Below are 19369 nucleotides of genomic sequence, written 5' to 3'. Positions count from 1 at the left end.
TGGCCACCCCCCGCCCACTTCTCCCGCCCCAAGCCCACCATGCCCACCGGGCCCTCGCTGTCTTTGCTCTGGCCGCACAAGGCAGCTTTTCTGCAGCAGCTTTTCTGCAACAGCAGGGCTTGTTCCTGCCTCCGGGACTTTGCAAGCCCTGTTCCTCTGCCCGGAATACTCCGTCCCTCCATCCAGGCCTGACTCACTGAGGCCTGCCCTGACCACACATTCTCCATCCCAGCGTTTGTTTTCCTTATTCATGGCACCCACTATCTGACATCTTCTCCAGTCCTCACACTGGTCTGTGAACTCCAAGAAGCACAAGGGTCTCGTCTTGCTCTGGTGCTCAATATTCAGGCCCGGGGAATCGGGTTGCCTGGGAGGGAGTTCTCCTTCCCCCAGCAGCTGTGGGGGGCGGGGGGGGGGGGGGAGGAGTAGGGATGTTAGCCCCTTGTTCTGCTGTAGTTTCCATCTCACTCGCAGTTGTGGGGCACTGCTCCCGATGCCATGCATTTGGTCCTTAGCATCCGCCCCAGGACGCCTTCACCCTCCCCAGGAAACTGGCAATTCCAGTTGCTGAGAACGGTCTTCCCTTAACACAAATGTGTCAGACCTCCACACCCTCCCAAGCACCTACACATCCCTCCATCCCTGTCTTTCTCCCGCTGTAACTCAGCCAGGCACCTGTCCGCAGCACTGACCCGCAGGTCAAAATGTGCCTTCCACCAAGGCCTTGCCCTGCATCCCCGGAGATCAATGAAAAGATGTGGCAAAGTCAATATGTTACTTTTCATTTAAAAGAAAGCCTCTAAATTCACAATACTTTAAAGCTAGATGAATGACTGTGGTTGGCAAATGCTCTGAGGCCTTCCTCACCTTTCTATTGGCCCACCTGAGCGCCAGCCCTGGGTGAAAGAAGACAGGAAAAAGCAGGAGAGGGGGAAATGAGTGAGTGAACAGAGGCCGATAATTGCTTTGGGTGCCACAGACCATCTAAACCAGACATACTTTACAATTGTATTGTCACCTCAGGGTTCCTGGGTGGCTCAGCTGGTTGAGCATCTGACTTCAGCTCACGTCATGATCTCTCACAGCTCCTGAGTTCGATCCCCATGTCAGGCTCTGTGCTGGCAGCTCAGAGTCTGGAGCCTGCTTCAGATTGTGTCTCCCTCTCTCTGCCCCTCCCCTGTTCGTGCTCTAAGAATAAGTAAACGTTGAAAAATTTTTTTAATTTAAAAAAATAAATAAAATTGTATTTTCACCTTAAACAAGAATGTTGTTTTATATTAAAAGCAGGCAAATTTCCCAGTAGAGACAGAAACCAGACAATGGTTGCAGGAGGTTTGGGTAAAGGAAGGGAACTGGAACTGCCCTTTGCCAACACCAGGAACCTGAGGGAACTTTCTGGGGTGACGCAAAATCCCTGTATCAGATTGTGATGGGGTAATAAGATTGCGTACTCATCCAACTGTACCCTTAAACCAGGTCAATTTTACTGCAGTTAAAGTACACCTTAATAAGCCTAACTTTAAAATACACAAATGTTTAATTCCCAAAGTTCCCCAGTGAAACAAAGCAAAAATATAAAATCTAAAGCCAAACACTGTTCCCTGTTCACCCTAGAAGCCACCTCTACTCATTATTTACAGAAAGGTCACATAAAGAAACTCAGAGCCCATTCCCACCCCACACCTGCTCCCCCCAGCAATGCAAAGGGCCCACTCAGGACACAAGAGAGGATGCGTGTACTGTGAAAATCTTTTATTACTGTCTCTTGTGACAAAATAACATTTTATACAAATAAGTCACCTAGTTTACTTTGGACACAAAGACATTACAAACTGGAATGAGGATCTTGGGTGAAGGGGAAAGAGGAGGAAGGACAGATCAGGTCATTGATGTTTCTTATATTCTGTGAAAAATAGATTTACAGGGGATAAAAAATAGACTTTCACAACTTCAATGACTTTACATGATCCTTTGTAAAACAAGGGTAAATCCGCCTCCACCAGACCCCTCTTGTGGCGAAGATGTTCGGTAACATGGAATGTGAGTAAGTGATGATTTGACGACCAGGCTCTCACACTGGGGACGGCAGCACCTCTGCATAGGAACCCCTTGCCCCATGCCCTGGCAAGGAAATCTATGCTGGGATTCTGGGGGCAGGCTGTCTCCAGTCCCCAAACCTCACTGACATCGTGGTGACAATAGCCACCAAAAGAAAGTGACTTGACAGAGAAAAAAGAGTGCCCTGGGAGTCTACAGGGGTGGCAGGACACTAAGGCAAGACTCACCTAATTCATCCAGTCCACATAGCCTATGAAATCCACTCCAGAAATGAATGTTCCTTGAAGGCATTCCCCTTGAAGATTCCCCGTCACTGCCATTTCAAGAATCGCTGGTCTACAGTTAGCCCCAGCTTCCCTGAATCACTGGCCCTCTCTGAGAATCAGATGGCCCAAAGGCCGTAGGTGTCTTCAGGGAGTCTGCATGCCCCTGAAAACTGCTTTCTCTGCAAGAGATCTCCGAGCCAACATACCAGGACGGGGAAGCCTACGTTAGCCCACAGCTACTTTAAGTTGTTATTTCTTCCGCGTACTCTTTAGGACAGAATGAAATCAACAGGGATCTTCTTTGGAGAAGCAAGAAGGGCATCTTAGCCCAAAGGCTCCACAGGAAAAGAGAGATACTCTTCCTGGAGATTCCAAGGCAGAGGAACAGGAGCAAGACAGGAGAGGAAGAGGTACAGGCATCAGGCCCCGTGGCAACAGATGGGCCCGGCGGTCTGCTGGAATGTATTCCTCCGGGAGCTGCCGCTCAGATACCAGCTCTGAACAGAGGGCAGGGTCTCCCCGTGCAGGTCGTTTTCTCCCTCCAATGGTTTGATTACCCCCAAGACAAGTGCTATCAACAGTCCAGGTAACTTAATAACATGGCCTCCTGATTCAACTCCTGATTGCTTCAGCTACTTTCAGAGAAAATATGACTTCCAATTCTCTCCCCAGTTCAGGAAAAAAACTTGAATTTGAAACTCACCCTGGTTAACACCCCAGGGTGGTTAACTCTGATTTCCTGAGTAATGAGACATACGAATCCAGACTCCCAGGTACAGAATACCAGACAGACCTTCTGGAGCAGAAGATGGCACAGACTGAGCACATGGCCTCAAAACCGTCCCCAGTGAGACTAAGGCAAGCCAGTGGGGAGGAGAATACAGCACTATTCAGGCCAGAATGCCTGCCTCCTCTGCCCTCCAGGCAAAGGCTAACACTGCATATAAGAGACAGCCCACAAGTCCACAAGACATGATCTATCCTGGGACACGTTTCCAAGACATACTCAACTGAGCAGAGCTCTGGAAGCTCCAAAAACCACATCCTAGATACTAAGTGAATATCAAATAGTAGAAAATCTCCTTATTAGGCCGCTGTCACATAGAGAAGGGGCGATTCTCAAGCTCAATATGCACACACAAATATGCTAGAGGAGAAACCGAAGGTAAGGAAGCAGTGCTGATGTCTGTCCACAGAGGAGGAGGGAAGGAGGCCAATGCAGCTTTCCCCAGCAGCATGTGGGACAGAGCCACACATAAGGCACCTAGATTTGTAGTGGACTCCGGTTCTAAGATTCACCCGGCCTGGCGATGAGTAAGCCGTCTGCAGGGTGCCTGGTCTCTTCCCTCCTCAGCGGTTGGACCCAGTGCCAACACACACAAGTAAGGGTTTTCTCAGTGAGAAAGCTGCCAGCACCTGGCACAGCCCAGATTCTGGCCTGGCACAGAGCACTACTAGGCCAAGGTTCAAGGCCACTCACGCTCTAGAATCCAAACAGGGAGAGACACTGGTTAGTGAATGCACAGGGGCTTTCTGTGGCAAAGCGCTGGCCCTTCCATCCTGGGCCCCGCATGGCTTTTGTCCCAAGCATCTTGGGAGACTGCTCTCCGTCAGTTACTATGATGCTTCACAATGACTATCACCACATACTTGGGCCCTACTGCTACCTTTCTATCGATGCAAAATCCTGGCCACAGCAACAATCTTATCAGAGGGTCAGCTAAAGCCACCCACAGTCAGCCAACCATACGGAGCTGAGGTGACAAGAGTCTATCCAGTAAGGGCCTGAGGACAAACATAACCCACAAGGATGTGCAAGGAAGGTTTTTTGAGAGCACCCTTTGAGAGCCACCTCAGGCTAGTTCATCCTTTCCAAACAACCAAAAGAACTCCAACTAGCAGTATGAAGGATCAGAATATGCATTAGAGGTCTGACCTGCCAGGATGGTTCCAGAAACTACTTCAGTAGAAAGGCAGACAGGAAAATCCTCCTAAATAAGAAATCTACGGAGTTTCAGACGCAAATCCCCATCAAAGCCAATCCTGCAGGCTCTCCTGTGTTGAAAAATCAAATCCTTCCTTTAAGTAGCTGTTGGTCCGTAACTATATCCAGTCCCAACACGAGCCAGATTAGCCCCAGGAACCTGATTAATACTATCAGAAGTCTAACCACACATCACATATGCTGGGAACACCACTGACATCTTATAAAACCTCTCCGAAAGAAGCCTAGAAATAAAAAAATGAAACAAAAAACACAAAATACGAGGCCTGATGTGGCCTCAAGAGATCCTACTGCTCCGAGAGCAAACACTGCCACATTCTATTTCAGGAGATACTCAAAAGTCAGGAGGCAGGACACGCAGAGCAAGCTCGTCTTTCCTCCAAAGCGGGAACAGAAGGCACCGCCAGGCTGAAACCTTGTCGTATCCCCGGGAGGGCTGGCGGAGGATCCTGGAAGTCAGACCGAGAAGCAGGCCTCTCCACAACATGGACTTTTCAGTTTGGCAGCCCTGCCGGCCACTGGTGCCTCCACTCCTGGCACCCACACACACCCCCTTTTTTTCCAGTTGCTTTCGAACTACACTCAAACTGAGGTCAGACCGTGCCACCGGCAATACTGCAAGTGAGAGGGCGAGCTGCCTGGAAGAGACCCACCGTTCAGCTTCTCACAGCACCCAGGAACCTATGGAAAAGCCGCTGACTGGCAAGCCGGCTGGCCAGAGCCTCCTTACCCTGACACAGCTGTGCCCGTAGCGGCCCGGGCTCATCAGCACAACCAGCAGGCAGCTATGACTACGTGAAAATAAATTTTCTTTTTTCTCTGGATTCCAGTAGCCTTACCCTAATCCTTCACATTACTATAATACGTCTGCAACCTAAGGGGTAGGGGAAAAGGGAAGAAAAAGTACTGGGGAAGAAAACACAGCACTGCTTGGCACCTCTCTTGGAGCACAGGAAACCACCACCCCAGCCTTGGCTTCCTGGGACCAGGTTCCAGATGTGTGTTGACGAACAGCAGGTTCAACCACCTCCATGTGCCAGGACCTCGGGCCACAGCAAAGCACCTCCCCGTCCACTCCCACAGCGGTCACTGGCCTCCATTATAGGCATAATCGGCCTTGTTGTGCATTATCAGCTTGTTGTCAACAAAGTAGAAGCTGTCAGAACGGGTCTCATAGGGATTTTCAATCATCAGACGAACTGCAGGTCAGAGAAAGGGAAAAAGCAAAGACTTACACGTGAGTCTGCCGCACAGAATTGGTGGGGGGAAAACTTAGTATCCCCCCTAGGGGCACCTGGGTGGCTCAGCTGATAAGCATCAGACTTCAGCTCAGGTCATGATCTCACAGTTTGTGAGTTCGAGCCCTGTCCAAGCCCTGCATCAGGTTCTCTGCCGTCAGCACAAAGCCCATTTTGAATCCTCTGTTCCCCCCATCTCTGCCCCTTCCCCACTCTCTCCCCCTTCCCCACTCTCTCTCTAAAAAAAAAAAAAAAAAAAAAAAAATTAAAAAAAAAAACCTCTTTAAAAATTAAAATTAGTGCCCCCTCTAAAATTCATAGTCCAGCCCTCCAGAACATGTGCGTATACTGTTAGAATAACGAGGTCAGAACAGAGGGGGCCAGGCTTAGAGAGCTGGAGAGAACCAAAGAGGCCCCCAACTTAAACATGATACCCACTTCAACACAAGGATGCAATCCTCTCTCTGACATGGCACTCCTTGAGCATCTCGAGCCTGGACTCGTACTCGGAACCCCAGGAAAACAGGATTACCCTTTGCCGAACATGGACTACTGCACATTGTTTATTCAGTACTTCTGGTCTGTTCCCCACCTCTAGACATTCTGGTCCAAATTCCAAAAGCTGTGCCTCACTGTGCCCACTTCCCATGGGCACTCCTGACAACCAAAGGAATCCTAGGTATACATGAGTGAGGGGTGACAAAGGGCAAGGAGCCTTTTCCGGGGATGGCTCAGGGTATTAACTCGCAAAAGATTCAGCAAAAGGTCTGCTTGTCTTGGGATCCAGATTTAAATCTCATTTGTCCAGGCAGCTGCCCAGGCCTCTTTAACCATTCTGGAAAGTCAAGATAATTAACAGTCACTACCTCTGATCAGTTCTGAGTTAACGATCACAAGCTATTTTGGTTCCTCTGGAGGAGACACTCTCGTTTACCACAGGTCTCAAAAGATGAAACGGACTGTTGAAAGTCCTTTGGACCCACCTAGGCCAAAGTTACTTGGTTCATATCCAGAATATTGACCTCCACACTCTTTTAGCTTATGTGTTTTCAAGAAGAAGAGTTCTACCACCTTGGGTAAAAACTTGTACTACTATGCATAATCTTTCCTTGCAAGTATCTACATATCCTGGCACAGCTTGGGGAGCGGGTTTAAAACCAGGACCAGATGCTGTCATAAACAGCCCACCCCAGGCAGCAATCCTCATTTTACCTAAAAGCAGCACTGCCATGTGAGTGAAGAACATTCTGGCTTTCAGAATACAACAATTTTAAGGACATGGGATTCTGAGAAAACCAGTCAGTATATGCAGATCCTTCCCTACAACTCAGCCAAACCCCCACACTATTCACAGGCTCCCGCTCATATTCTCAATGTTCTGGAGCCATTTTCCCTGGTTACTAACAGATGCCAGCCTGAGAGAGCTCCACCAGAGTCATGGGAACTGATAAAGGCTGCTCTTCCCCTGTCCACCTCTTCCCCTGCCTCGGCTCCTCCCTCTGGTGCCTCCCCAGCTTTTCCTCCACAGGACTACAGGATTACTCTCCCTAAGACGTGACTTCCATCCAGCCATTCCTTCTGTTCCAAACCCTATAAAACCTCCCTATTTCCTGTGGCTCTATTCTGACAGTTTATCTACGCAACCTCTACTTGCAGGGAATGGGAAAGACGAGGCCCCCAGACCTCTGATTCTATTGAGTCCCCAGCTTAGCTTCTCCCTCTAAGGAGAAAGGGGAGGGCAAAGAAGGAGCGCCGAGCAGAAGCCAATGACTAGCACACAGTGGAAAAGCAAGCCTAACGGAGGCTCGGAGAGGCGCTCCGGCTAACCCTAGTCCCAGAAATCATCATGGCCCTCGCTTCCTCTTCCTCAGTCACCCCCTTTCCCTGCAGCAGGCACCCAAAGCAGATGGCCTGCATTATTAAAACCTCTGATGCTCCCATACAGGCAGAATTTGAAACCCTAGACAGGAGCACTAGGAAATGAGAAGCCTGAGGTCAAATGCCCGGAGAGGCATCATGTCACTACCTCCCTCCTCTGCCAGATGAGGGTGTTGGACCAGATAGACTCCAAAGTTTGTTCCTTCTAGTCCTAAGAATTTAGGACGGGGAAGAAGTCAGGGGATACATACTGACATCCTCAGAAAGCTGGGGAAACTCATAGATATGTTCACAAGTGTTTCTACTGCTGGGGATGCAGAAGCCGAAATCAAAGTCAAAGTTTTTCAGCAAGCGTTCCCGGAAATAGTGCCGCTCGATCATCCGGAAGTTTGACACAGGTTTGTCTCCCACTGTGAACTCCACTCTGCAAAATAAATCTCTGTGAGCCCTACTTTGCCTCCTCCCTTCTTTAAAGCCAACCCAGAACCCAACCAAGAACATTCTTTGTGGACAAACGAGTGCTCTCCCTCCAGAAATACTGGTACTCACGTAGCTCCGACTGTGCGGAGGCGGAGAAATGCCGGTGTGAACTGATAGCGGACAAAACGTCCCGCGCTGATATCCACATCTCCACCTTCCTCCTCCTCCTCCTCCTCTTGGTCTGAAAGAGCACAAGGAATCCTGAGCATACTGTCTCAGCGCCACCAAACAACACAATCAATTAACAGCACTAACACCAACGGCAGGATGGCTGATATTTACTGGGCGCTTGCTACATAGCAGGCCCTGCGCTGATCATTTCACAGAATCCTCCCAACCCTGTGGAGAGTCATCATTATCTCCATCTTATTGATAAGGATGCAGAAGCCCAGAGTGGTTAAGCAGCAAGTTCAAATTTCCCCAAACAGTACACGGAGGGAACAGGGATTTGAACCCAGGTCCATCTGACTTGAAGCTTGTTCTTATAAACATTAAGCTATTTACCTTTTAGGTAGTTGAGTGGCTTGGGACGTATCCTAAGAGTGAAGCTTGAAACACAGGCTGGGTACTAGGTCCCTGGCATGGTCTATATTATACATAGTTATCAGGTCGCAGTGCTAGCTGCTAACCAAAGGCGAGTTCAGAGAACACAAAACTTTCTGACAGGCAGCAAAGACAAGCTCCAAGACATAATCTTGTCATTTAAATGGAAGACATGGGCCTACAGCCTTGTAATGCCTATCCCAGGCCATGCCAAATCAGACACTGACAACCTGGGAAACAGTGAGGTAGGTAAGCAATGAGCCAACATGCTGGACCTGACTGAGGGTGAGTCTAGTCCATTCCTGAGCCCAGGAAATGGAAGTTTTATAAAATGAATCAGAGAACCATTTTAATGTGAACAAGGAGATAGTTCCCACTAGTAGCCATCCAGTATCCCACAAAAAAATTTTCTCCAGGTATTGGCTGAATGTGGGTGCAACTTCTGTCTTTTTTAACCCCAAACATCCCTCTGCCTATCACAAGCCCAAGAGCAAATGGGGAACCAGATGGAGCAGGCGTTCAGAGCCAGAGACTCTAGAGCCCTCACTCCAACAATGTGATTCAGAGAGAATCAGACCAAATCTCAGGGATTCAAACTCATCAGAACAAGTGTAGTAGGAGGGTACTGATTCAGTGTGAGCATATTCTAAGTGAATCAAGATCCTTACAGGTAAAGACTGGAGAAGTTGAAAATCAAGGTGTCTTTTTTTTTTTTATAAATTTTTTTTTTCTTAACATTTATTTATTTTTGAGACAGAGAGAGACAGAGCATGAACAGGGGAGGATCAGAGAGAGAGGGAGACACAGAATGTGAAACAGGCTCCAGGCTCTGAGCTGTCAGCACAGAGCCTGACGCGGGGCTTGAACTCACGGACCGTGAGATCATGACCTGAGCCGAAGTTGGACGCTCAACCGACTGAGCCACCCAGGCGCCCCAAAAATCAAGGTGTCTTTACAAGTTCTGTAGCCTCCCTGTTTGAGACAGTTCAGTTTTGTACTGAAATGACTACTCTGGGCCCAGCCTAGTCCAAGTCCACACATCTGAAATGGCCATGGGGTCCTCAAAACATCCAAAGTACTGGGACATTTCGCGTAGGGACGTGAGTACCACAGACCCAGGAGGCTGCCTGGCCCTGATCCTCCCAATACCAGCTAAGTATCCACAAGCTGGAGCCTTCAGGTGCCTTGGTCAGCACTAGATTATGAGAGCATGAAGGATGCCAGGTGGGGTGAGAAGACCAGGGCTCTAGCCTTGCCTGTGCAATGAACCTGAGCCGAGACCTTCTCAGGAAAGCCCTTCGACCTGTCTGGGCTACTAACACCTGCCTTACCAAATTTACAGGCTCTTTCTGAGTAGCAAATCATATGAGAAGAGTTTTGCAAAAAGAATTCTTGATTCAGACCTCAGTGGCTACTGCAGTCATCTGTGCTGGTGTTCCAGTAACTAACTCCAGGGGGTGCTCCGTCTCCAGTGATGAGCTCCAAAGACTTTGATGTGGCCTGGCTAGCCAGAGAGGAACCACCCTGGAGCTGCGTGCACTACAACACAGGAAGCATCTATTCAAGGCTAATTTAAGGAATCCCAAGTAGATGAGTTCATAGGTCTGGGCTTTCTGTTCCTCCAGAAAATGGTGGAGATTAACATCCAAACTAGGCCTTACAAGAAAATAGAAGGCACTGTTGAAAGGAAAGCGAGCGAGAAGACAGGTGAGCCTGGACTGGGACCCCCAGCATGACCCTTCCAGTGTCCCCAGGACACACGGCTCAGGTGAGCTTTCTTCATTGTACTTTTAATTCCAAGGCTTCCTTTCCTAAACAGAGGCAACATGGTAAGAGGAATGAGCACAGGACCGTGGGAAAGTCACTTGGAAATTCTGAGACTCAGTTTCCTTATCTGGAAAATGGGAGTAACAGCTCCTCACAGAGACGTGAGGATCACGTGACCTGATGTAAACAGAAACATGTGGGACACAGCGCCCAGCACAGAGCAGATACTCGGCAAACATCAGCCTCTTAGCGCAGCTGCAAACCAGGGCACCTGGCAGCCGAAGCTTCAGGAGGAGGCAAGGAAGTGGACACGCCAGAGTCCATGCCACAGGATGCAATGGTACACACAAATTCGAGCCTCAAGGACCTTTTGAAGTGACTGCTACAGTACTGAGGCCTACCTGAAACACAAGGTTTGGCAATCTCAAAAAGCACCGTCCCTGTCTCCAAATCTCGAATTTTGAAGCGGGTGAAATCAATACTGTAGATGTTATCTTCAGGTTTACATAAATAATCTGAAATGAGAGACAGAGAGAGAGAGAGAGAGAGACACCAATGCTGTTAAATAATCATCCAAAACTACCATTCATTTCTTCCTCAAGTTTTGAAGCAAACTCAGGTTTTTTTCTTACACAACTCACTTAAAATACACTCAAAAACTTCCCCTTACGTTAAAAGCAAATGTTGCAGGAAGAGAATAAGGGGATCAAAGAAAGAAAAAAAGAGCATGGATTTGGTTTGCATGAAAGATTATCATAACCCTTTAAGAAACAGGGATAGTATAAGGGGATTCCTTTGGAAACCCCTTGAATATCACAACAGGACAGAATTTTTTTTAGAAATCCATTTAAAAACATTCATGCTAATCTAATGGCTAATATAGTACTTGTTTGCCAGCCATTAGTATCACAAAGCAGAGAGCAGCAAACTTTTTCTGCAAAGGGCCAGATCATAAATAATTTAGACTCTGGGGCCACACTGTCTCTATCACAACCACTCAACTCTTGTCACTGTAGCGCAAAAGCAGCCACAGACAACACACAAATGAATGAGCATAGCTGTAGTCCAATAAAAGTATTTACAGATACTGAAATACGAATTGCATGGAACCATGTGGGGCAAGACTTCTCCCCCTCCCCTGCCGAACTATTTAAAACTGTAAAAACCATTCTCAGCTTGTGGGCTGTACCAAATCAGGCAGTGGGCCACATCTACACAGGTGACAGGACAGACTGGCTGGTGAGGGTACTGGGCCAAAGTAACGTGGAACCTCTGACAACCTGAGCAGCTGGTCAATACAGTACTGATCAGAGAAAACTTTGCTGATTTCTTTCTATGATGACTCCTGACCGCATGATGGCAAACTGAAGAGCTCCTGATTACTTCCTAAATCTGAAAAAGACTGAGGAAGGTTCTGCACCTTTAGAGGGTACTCCATACACAACTGAACGGGACAGGCTAACAAAATCCAGAGGTCACCAAGCTCTGACCTGTGGCTTTCTCCAGTAGGCTGCTGACATGAATCTGAGCCACAGCACCAATCCCAAGCCCCTACACAGGACCTCTGCCCACCAAGAACACTGCTTAGGGCCAGGCATTACAACGGCCTGATTCCCCCTTGGTATGAGGAGAAAGTAGGAGGTTAGAAGGCTCAGGTGATGAGCACTTCTATACATTCAGGGCCCCGAATGAAAACTGGGTCAGAACTGAAGAGCAAGACCTACTAAAGATATACTCAGGCATGCAACGGACAGGCCCGACCCAAACAGTGATGGCAAATGGGGACATGGAAATATCCAGAATCAGGTTAAACCTCTTAAGAGATGGGAATTCCTTTTCATACTGGCTGGACCAAGGCCCACCGCCTGAACTCCCATCCCCACATCACTGGAGCTGCCACCAGCTCCCTGAGTACACCCGAGCGGCCCCAGGCTGACAGCTAAAGCCGTTCAGCAGAGGACACTGTGGCAGCCTTAGGTCCGCGGCGGGAGTGCGGGTGCTGCAGGGTTAGAAGTGTGGAGGGCAGCAGGGTCTAACAAGGTGACTGCAAACTCTGGGGAAGAAATAGCAAGACAAAGGGCATCAGGTCAGGGCTCGGCTTGGAAGAGAACAGAGAAAGGAAGGAGAACCAGGACAGGGGGGTGGGCAATATGTTTCTTCCCACCCGTACCTACATCCATGAAAAGGTGTAGTAGAATGGTTGCAGGACACATTCCCAATTCACTAGAACACGTGTCAAGAGCAGGAGTCACATTTTGGATCGTGTACATAAACTGAAACTTTATCAACATACTTTTTAATGTGGCTGTTTAAAATCTGCATGAAATGCCACTGTTTGAGGAAGGAAGAACGCCCCTGCACACAAAGGGACAAGGCTTGGGACCAAAAGAGGTAGGGCGGTCAAGCCAGGCTGGAGAGGGGGGCTGTCAGGGGCCGGGGTGCAGAAAGGCGGAGGAAGAAGGTAGGGGTCTGGGCAGGCAGACGCTGCAGAAGCTGGAAGTGGGCAGGATGAGGGAGGCTGGCTGGCCAGGAACTTCACTGATACCTGTGGGTCTTCCAGGATGAGGGGGCAGCAGTCCCACTTACCAGGGTCAAGAGGATCCAGTTAAGCTTAAGGGGGGGCTCCCTACCCACACAGATCCAGCTGAGGAGGAGAACGGCCGGCCTGGAGGCCCAGCTGCGGCCGGCCCAGGAGAAGCCTGGCGTGGCTGGACGCAGGGGAACTCAGTCAAGCTCAAAGAGAACCCCTTCCCAACCTAGGCTAGTGGAGGGTGGGAGGCGCAGAGCTCGCCCGGCGGAGTGGCCGGCGGCGCGGCCTGGCCGACCGAGGGGGCCACAGGGTGGACCCCCGGGCCGGTCAGGCGGCGAGCGGCCGGCTCCGCTGAAGGCGACAAGGGGCCCGGGGCCCAGCGCGAGGGCAGGGCGCGGCCGAGCGGGCACTCACTCTCGGTGACCCGGCTGAGGCGCAGGACGTGCTCGGGCCGGATGGTGTCCAGAGCCAGCAGCTCCTGCTCCGTGACCGCCGCCCCGATGCCGTCCTCTGTCGCGTGGGGGGGCGCCTGCCGCCGCGCCTTGAGTCGGTTCAGGACACCGCCGCCTGCCTTCTTCTTCTCCTCTTTGCCGGCCACCAGCGCCCCCGGCCCAGCCGCTGACCCCGCGGCCGGAGCCTTCGGGTTCGACCCGCTCATCGCTCCGCCGCCAAGATGGCCGCCGCCTCCGCAGCGCCGTAACTATGGAGAGCGGGGGCGGGGCCCGGGGTGGCACCTGGGGAGGGGTGGGGCGGGGGCGGGGGCGGGGCCTGCGGGTCAGCGGCCGGCTGCCGTCTCGCCTGCTTGGGCCCAGCCAGGTGGTAAGCCACGAGGGTGGCTGGGGTGCCAACCCCCAAGACTCTCCATCAGGTCCCCAAAGTCACCTCACCTCAAATGTCTTTAAAATATTTCATACAGTCAAATGACTTTCTGTCATATAAACTATAGACAAGGCATCTTGAGAGAGTTTCTTAATCTGTAGCACAGAAGTTAAAAGTGCTTGCCTTGCAAAAGCACCTTTCCAGATTACAGTTTCTAAATCCTACTGTGCCAGGCTTTGGGCTCGACCTTGTGCTAGACTACAGGGAATGTAAGAATATGAATGAGGACTGGGATTGGGTCCACCTTACTCACTATTGTATTCTGGCAGTCCAGCTAATGCCTGACACAGTAGGTGCTCAATAATAAGTGAGTGAGTGAAGGAATGCTCCACTATGAAGGAGCTTCCCCTTTGCTGGGACAGACTGTGAAATACACAATTCATTATGTGGCCCTTCCTCTTGACCAACCCAGTAAGTATGAATGAACTCAAAGAGGAGCCAGATGGCCAACTGCTCTAAAAAGAGGTAGAGCAAAGATGCTACCGGAACACACAAGAGTGGTCTGGCCAATCGGGAAGAGGCTTCACAGAGGCAACATCTGCACTGAGCCCTGGAAGTTAACCATGACTTCACCAATTGGAAGAGGTGGGTCAGGGGGTTGAGTGGGTGAAGGGTGGGTTGAGGCCATCCTCTCACATCCCAGGTTGGCTCCTTCTCTAGGGATTCTGGATCAACAGGCTTCTGTGTCGGAGGCCTGGGCCTACAACTGATGTAGTGTGTCTGCTAAGTGTGGTATCACATCTTACCCAGACTTAGGCCAGAGTGAAACTCCACCTTTCCCCCCATGGTCAGCCTCAACACTTAATTTATGCCAGGCTTTGCTGTGTCCTTCTCACCTTATGTAAGGGGCTTGGGAGGGGCTGACAGACCTAGCCTCGTTCCTGGACAAAATCCAAACCTTACTACACCCCAGCTGCCCAGCCTGGTGGAACAGTATGTGGCCAAGTTCCTATCTAAAAACTGTCCTGTCTTTGAGAGATTACCACGGTGGCATTTACCAAACCGTTCAGGAAAATTTTAATAGATGTGTACAAAGAATTAAAGTCCTTCCCTTTGCAAACAACTCTTTTAAAACCACTCAGCAGTGAGTGGTTACTGAAGAATTTCCAGAACTTTTAATATGCTACTTAATTGTGAATCACCAGGAGGGAGGCTCAGAATGCAGCCATTTCCCACTCACTTGCTCACTGAACCTTTGTTCTCAGAGTTCTCAAGAATAGTTACCTGGATCCCCCACTTTTCTCTTTCTAGGGATGGTAACAAATGTATTACCCCTTTTATGCACATACTTGTTTAGTGCAAAGATGTTTACCACAGGACCATTTGCAACATTGAAAAATTACAATAAATTACAGTTGCATCCATTCAAGTTATGCAGCTGTTAAAAAGAATGAGATCCCAGGCCCCTGGGTGGCTGGTCTGTTAAGCATCTGACTCTTGATTTCAGCTCAGGTCATGATCTCACGGTTTGTGAGTTCCAGCCCCCCCATCAGGCTCTCTGTTGTCAGCACATAGACTTGCTCAAGTGTGCTCGCGCATGTGTGCTCTCTCTCAAAAATAAACGTTAAAAAAAAAAAAAAAAAACCTTAAAAAAAAAAAAAAAAGAATGAGATCCATCTATATGTACCAGTATAGAGAGAGCTTAAAGACATATTGGAGGTAGGAGGAGACAGGGGGGACAAGGCACAGAATCCCATTTGTTTAAAATAAAAAGGACATGAAAAACAAAAGGGGGTGGGGCACACCTGGCTGGCTCAATTGGTTAAGCATGGACTCTTGATTTTGGCTCAGGTCATGATCTCACAGTTCATGGGTTCCAGCCCCTTCACAGGCTCTGTGCTGATATCACAGAGCCTGCTTGGGCTTCTCTGTCCTTCACCCCCTGGCGCTTGCATGCTCATGCTCTCTCTCCCAAAATAATAAACTTAAAAAAAAGAAAGTAAAAATAAATAAAATAAAAAGGACATGAATATATGGATCTGCATTTGTAACTGCAAAGGAAGAGATCTTGAGATACACTAAAGTGTTAAGCGTAGTTCCCTCGGGGGAGGAGACAGTATTAGGAGGAACAAACTAAAAAGAGAATATAGTCACTTTTGACATGAGAGCTACTTATGCACTATTTTGTCACCAGCATACGATCATGGGTTGCTTATATATTTAAAAAATATACATCTTAGGATCTTTGTCCGGAAGGAAAACGTTAAACCAAAGTAGCCTTATCTTCTCTTAAAATTTAAAAGCAACTTCACATGTGATCACTTTTTCCTGTTCAAAAGAAAATTAAATAAAAACTCCTACATAGGGAGCTGGAGCTGGGGCCTATACTCTCTCGGGTCACTACCTATGAACCTTTGTTCATACACACACACACACACACACACACACACACACACACACACACACATACATGGAAGGAGTAGGAAGAATAAGGGCTATAAACTCCAATCTGTCGCTACTTCTCTTCACCAATCTTTCTAAGGCGTATCAAAAGGCTTTTTTAAAAAGTGTTTTTTGAAAAGTACATAAACTAACACCATGTTTGGAGAAAAGAGGACAACACAGAGCTACCGGATTAGCAAGTTTTAACCCAAGGTTTCCCTGGGCTAGATGCGGGAAGGCCAGCATGGACAGGCCAGACTCTTTCACCCCAGCTCTGAGCTCTGCAAGTCCCTCTCCTGGTTGTTTTCCTTGCTGTAAGAGGTGTGACAGTGGCTATTTTCCAGGGCAGTCCCAGGGTAGCCAGGCAGTCTGACTCAAACCAGGCCAGGCAGGTGGGGCCTGGTGCTGGTGCAACCAAGGTAAGCAAGACATCAGAGGGCTTTTTCTGCAAACACTGGGAACTTCAGTCCTCCTTCCTACTCCCTCCTAAAGGTGGCATGCATCGAACTGGCGGGTCAAAGCTGGGACTGCAGGCATGCCTTGTGGTCTGGGACTGAGAACTGGTAACTTCCCTAGTAGCCAAGTCACCATCTCCCTGGCTGAGGGCTGTTTTTACAAGGCAAGAATTTATATTTATATCCCACCTGTTTCCAAAAGGGATTTCTCGCATATTCCCAAGTCATACAGCACAAGCTTGGTGAGTGAAAACTCATGGAGCCTTGTGGAGGGCAGTACTTCCAAATTTTTAAATGCATATAATGTTTGACCCAATAATTCCCTAATGGATTCTGAAGAAACATGTGCACATGTGCAGAATAAATCTGTGTAGGGGCACCTGGGTGGCTCAATCAGTTAACCGTCTGACTTCCACTCAAGTCAGAATCTCACCGCTTGTGAGTTCGAGCCCCACATCGGGCTCTGTGCACAGACGGTTTGAGCCTGGAGCCTGCTTCGGATCCTGTGTCTCCCTCTCTCTCTGCCCCTCCCCGCTCATACTCTGTCTCTCTCTGTCTCAAAAATAAACATTAAAAAAAAATTCTGTATCAATATGTGTATATGTATATATGCATATACATATAAATATATGTACATATAAAATACATATAAAAGGAAAGATATCCACCAGACCATCACCTATATTCTCCTCTAGGGATTAGATGAGTAGGTATGACAATGAGAAGTTTTCAGATTTGGCATCCATATACCTTTAAATTAAAAAAATGCTCATGTATTTCCCGTATCACTACATCTTAAAGAGTTACTTTCTTTTTCAGAAAAGGGAATGATATAATAAACCTCCATTTAACCATCACCCAGCATCATCAGTTACCTTCATTTAATTGTTTTTTGTTTTGTTTCGTTTTTTAAAGAACAGCACATCATGGCATTAAGAGCATGAGTGTGTGGTTAGTCCCACTCCTCACTCTGTCACTTACCAGCTATGTGACTTCGGGCAGGTCATCTATCCCCTCTGAGCCTTTGTTTCCTCCTTTATAAGTCAAGCTAGTCACACATCTTCCCTGGATGTAGTGAAGAGATCAAAACCAGCAACGAAAGCACGATGCTGGTACCAGGGGGTGTGAATCGTGAGTGGTCACGATGCCAATATATTTCAGCGGCCTTTCTCCAGGACCCCTCAGCAGAGGGCAGGCACACCAGATGGGGAGAAGAGGTGGAGCTGGATGGGAGAGCATGGTGACTGAAGACAGCTGAGGGGAAATGAGCTGGGGACCAGGCTTGATTGAGGAAGCCACACATGGATTCCAGTGGCAGCGGCAAGGAGACCCAGGACAGCAAGTCTTAGCACAAGGCCAAGCCAAAAGAGCAAGTGGGGTTATTTTTTACTAACATATAAGTGGGTGGCAACAAACAAAACTAAGACTCTAGGGCCAGAGTCCTGCAGTGAGGTGTCTACCACCTCAGGCTGTCAGAGAACAGAGGCAATCCCACTGCAGAACCTCCCTGCTCCACGTCCTCTCTGCCTTGACCCCTCACCACTGCTAATAGCAACGAGCTTTCCAGTAAATGTGGAGAAAACTCCTCTCTCTTCCTCTACACGGGATGGAGGGGGGGTGGGGTACTAAGTATGGAGAAAGGTCCGACACACCGGCTCCAGCCAACCGGGAGCCTGATTTCCTTCGCGAGATTAAGATCTGGACCCAAGGAGCGGTTTCACCCAACCCCCAGCACTTGGCCCAAGATCTTCTGTCAGTTTTCCTCCCTGCAACTCCCTAGAGCAAGGCTTCTTCAGGTCTCTTCCCCCATTTGGCAGCTCGCAGAAAGCTACTTGAAATAGTAACAGCTAGGTCTGAATTAGTAAAGAACTCCAGTTATGGGTGGGCTCGAGCTAAGAAAGAGGCTCTGTGGGCCTCCTGGTTTATTTGGGCCCTGAGAACAGACGCCATCAACACTGGCCTCATTCTTGGAGCTGAGCAATGAATTCTGCCCTTTAAGGGATAACTGAGGGAAGTAGGCCAAACTCTCCTGGTACCAGCAGCCTCCATTCTTGCTGGAGAAATACAGCAGGTAGGTTCTGGAGTCTGGAGCCAGTCACATAGCATGGTGGGGAAAGGACAGGTAATCGGACTAATAGAGAGTAATGATGAGCCAGAATCCTGGTGTAAAGTCCTAGCTCCGTCTAGGCTGGCTCTATGGCCTTGGGCAAGTCACTTCACCTATGTAAGGCTAATACCAACTGTTTTGTTGAAGATTAAACAGAAATAACTTCTGTAAAAGTGCTTGGCACTGTGCCTCATCCATTTCAAGGGCTCCATTAAGGGATATCCACAATTATCCTTATAGCTTAGAGAGAACAGGGGCTTTGCAGGCAGATAGACTGAATTTGAAACCTGGCTTCACTGTTTACTGACTAGCCTGGGGTAAATGAAGTTTTTTGAGTTTCATGCTCCTCAGCTGTGAACAAGGTAGATTCATTACAGGGGAAAAAAATCCTTCCTGCTCTTTCTGCATATACATCCTTCCCAATGTATACTCAACACTGACAACACACCTGAAAAGGAGAAAGCAGAGAAAATCGTCCCAGGGCTCGGTCTGTCCACAGGCTGTCACGGAAGCTGAGGGAAAGATGTGCATTGGGAGGGAGAGTCGAGTCATGGCCTGGCATTCCACTGAAAGTGGAAACAAAACAAAACAACTGTTTATTTTCCCTTGAATGCACTGCTGGCTGAAATGGCCAGGCAGTTTTACAGAACTTCATTCTCTTAACCAAACATCCCGGCGAAAACAAAAGCAAGAGACACGAGGCTAAAATGGACAAAAGCCGCTGGTCTTGTCCCAGGAGAGCCCTTTGCAGCTAAGTGAGCCCCCATGTCTCCCTTTTCCC

General features: G+C 48.8%; 1 protein-coding gene across 1 annotated transcript; it reads right to left on the bottom strand.

Moving 5' to 3' along the window:
- Positions 1 to 1737: 1737 nt before the first annotated feature.
- Positions 1738 to 13462, bottom strand: UNC119B (unc-119 lipid binding chaperone B). The gene is made up of 5 exons (XM_027043978.2): positions 13180 to 13462; positions 10637 to 10750; positions 7995 to 8106; positions 7697 to 7869; positions 1738 to 5528 (listed from the first exon to the last, which is right to left on the bottom strand). Exons 1-5 carry the CDS (start codon positions 13421 to 13423, stop codon positions 5416 to 5418), a joined length of 756 nt encoding a protein of 251 aa, XP_026899779.1. The 5' UTR covers positions 13424 to 13462; the 3' UTR covers positions 1738 to 5415.
- Positions 13463 to 19369: the final 5907 nt, after the last annotated feature.

This window comes from Acinonyx jubatus, chromosome D3 (genome assembly GCF_027475565.1).
Source record: "Acinonyx jubatus isolate Ajub_Pintada_27869175 chromosome D3, VMU_Ajub_asm_v1.0, whole genome shotgun sequence".
NCBI lineage: Eukaryota > Metazoa > Chordata > Mammalia > Carnivora > Felidae > Acinonyx > Acinonyx jubatus.
Note: the sequence above shows the minus strand (reverse complement) of the source record. Positions and strands in the feature narration are given on the sequence as shown.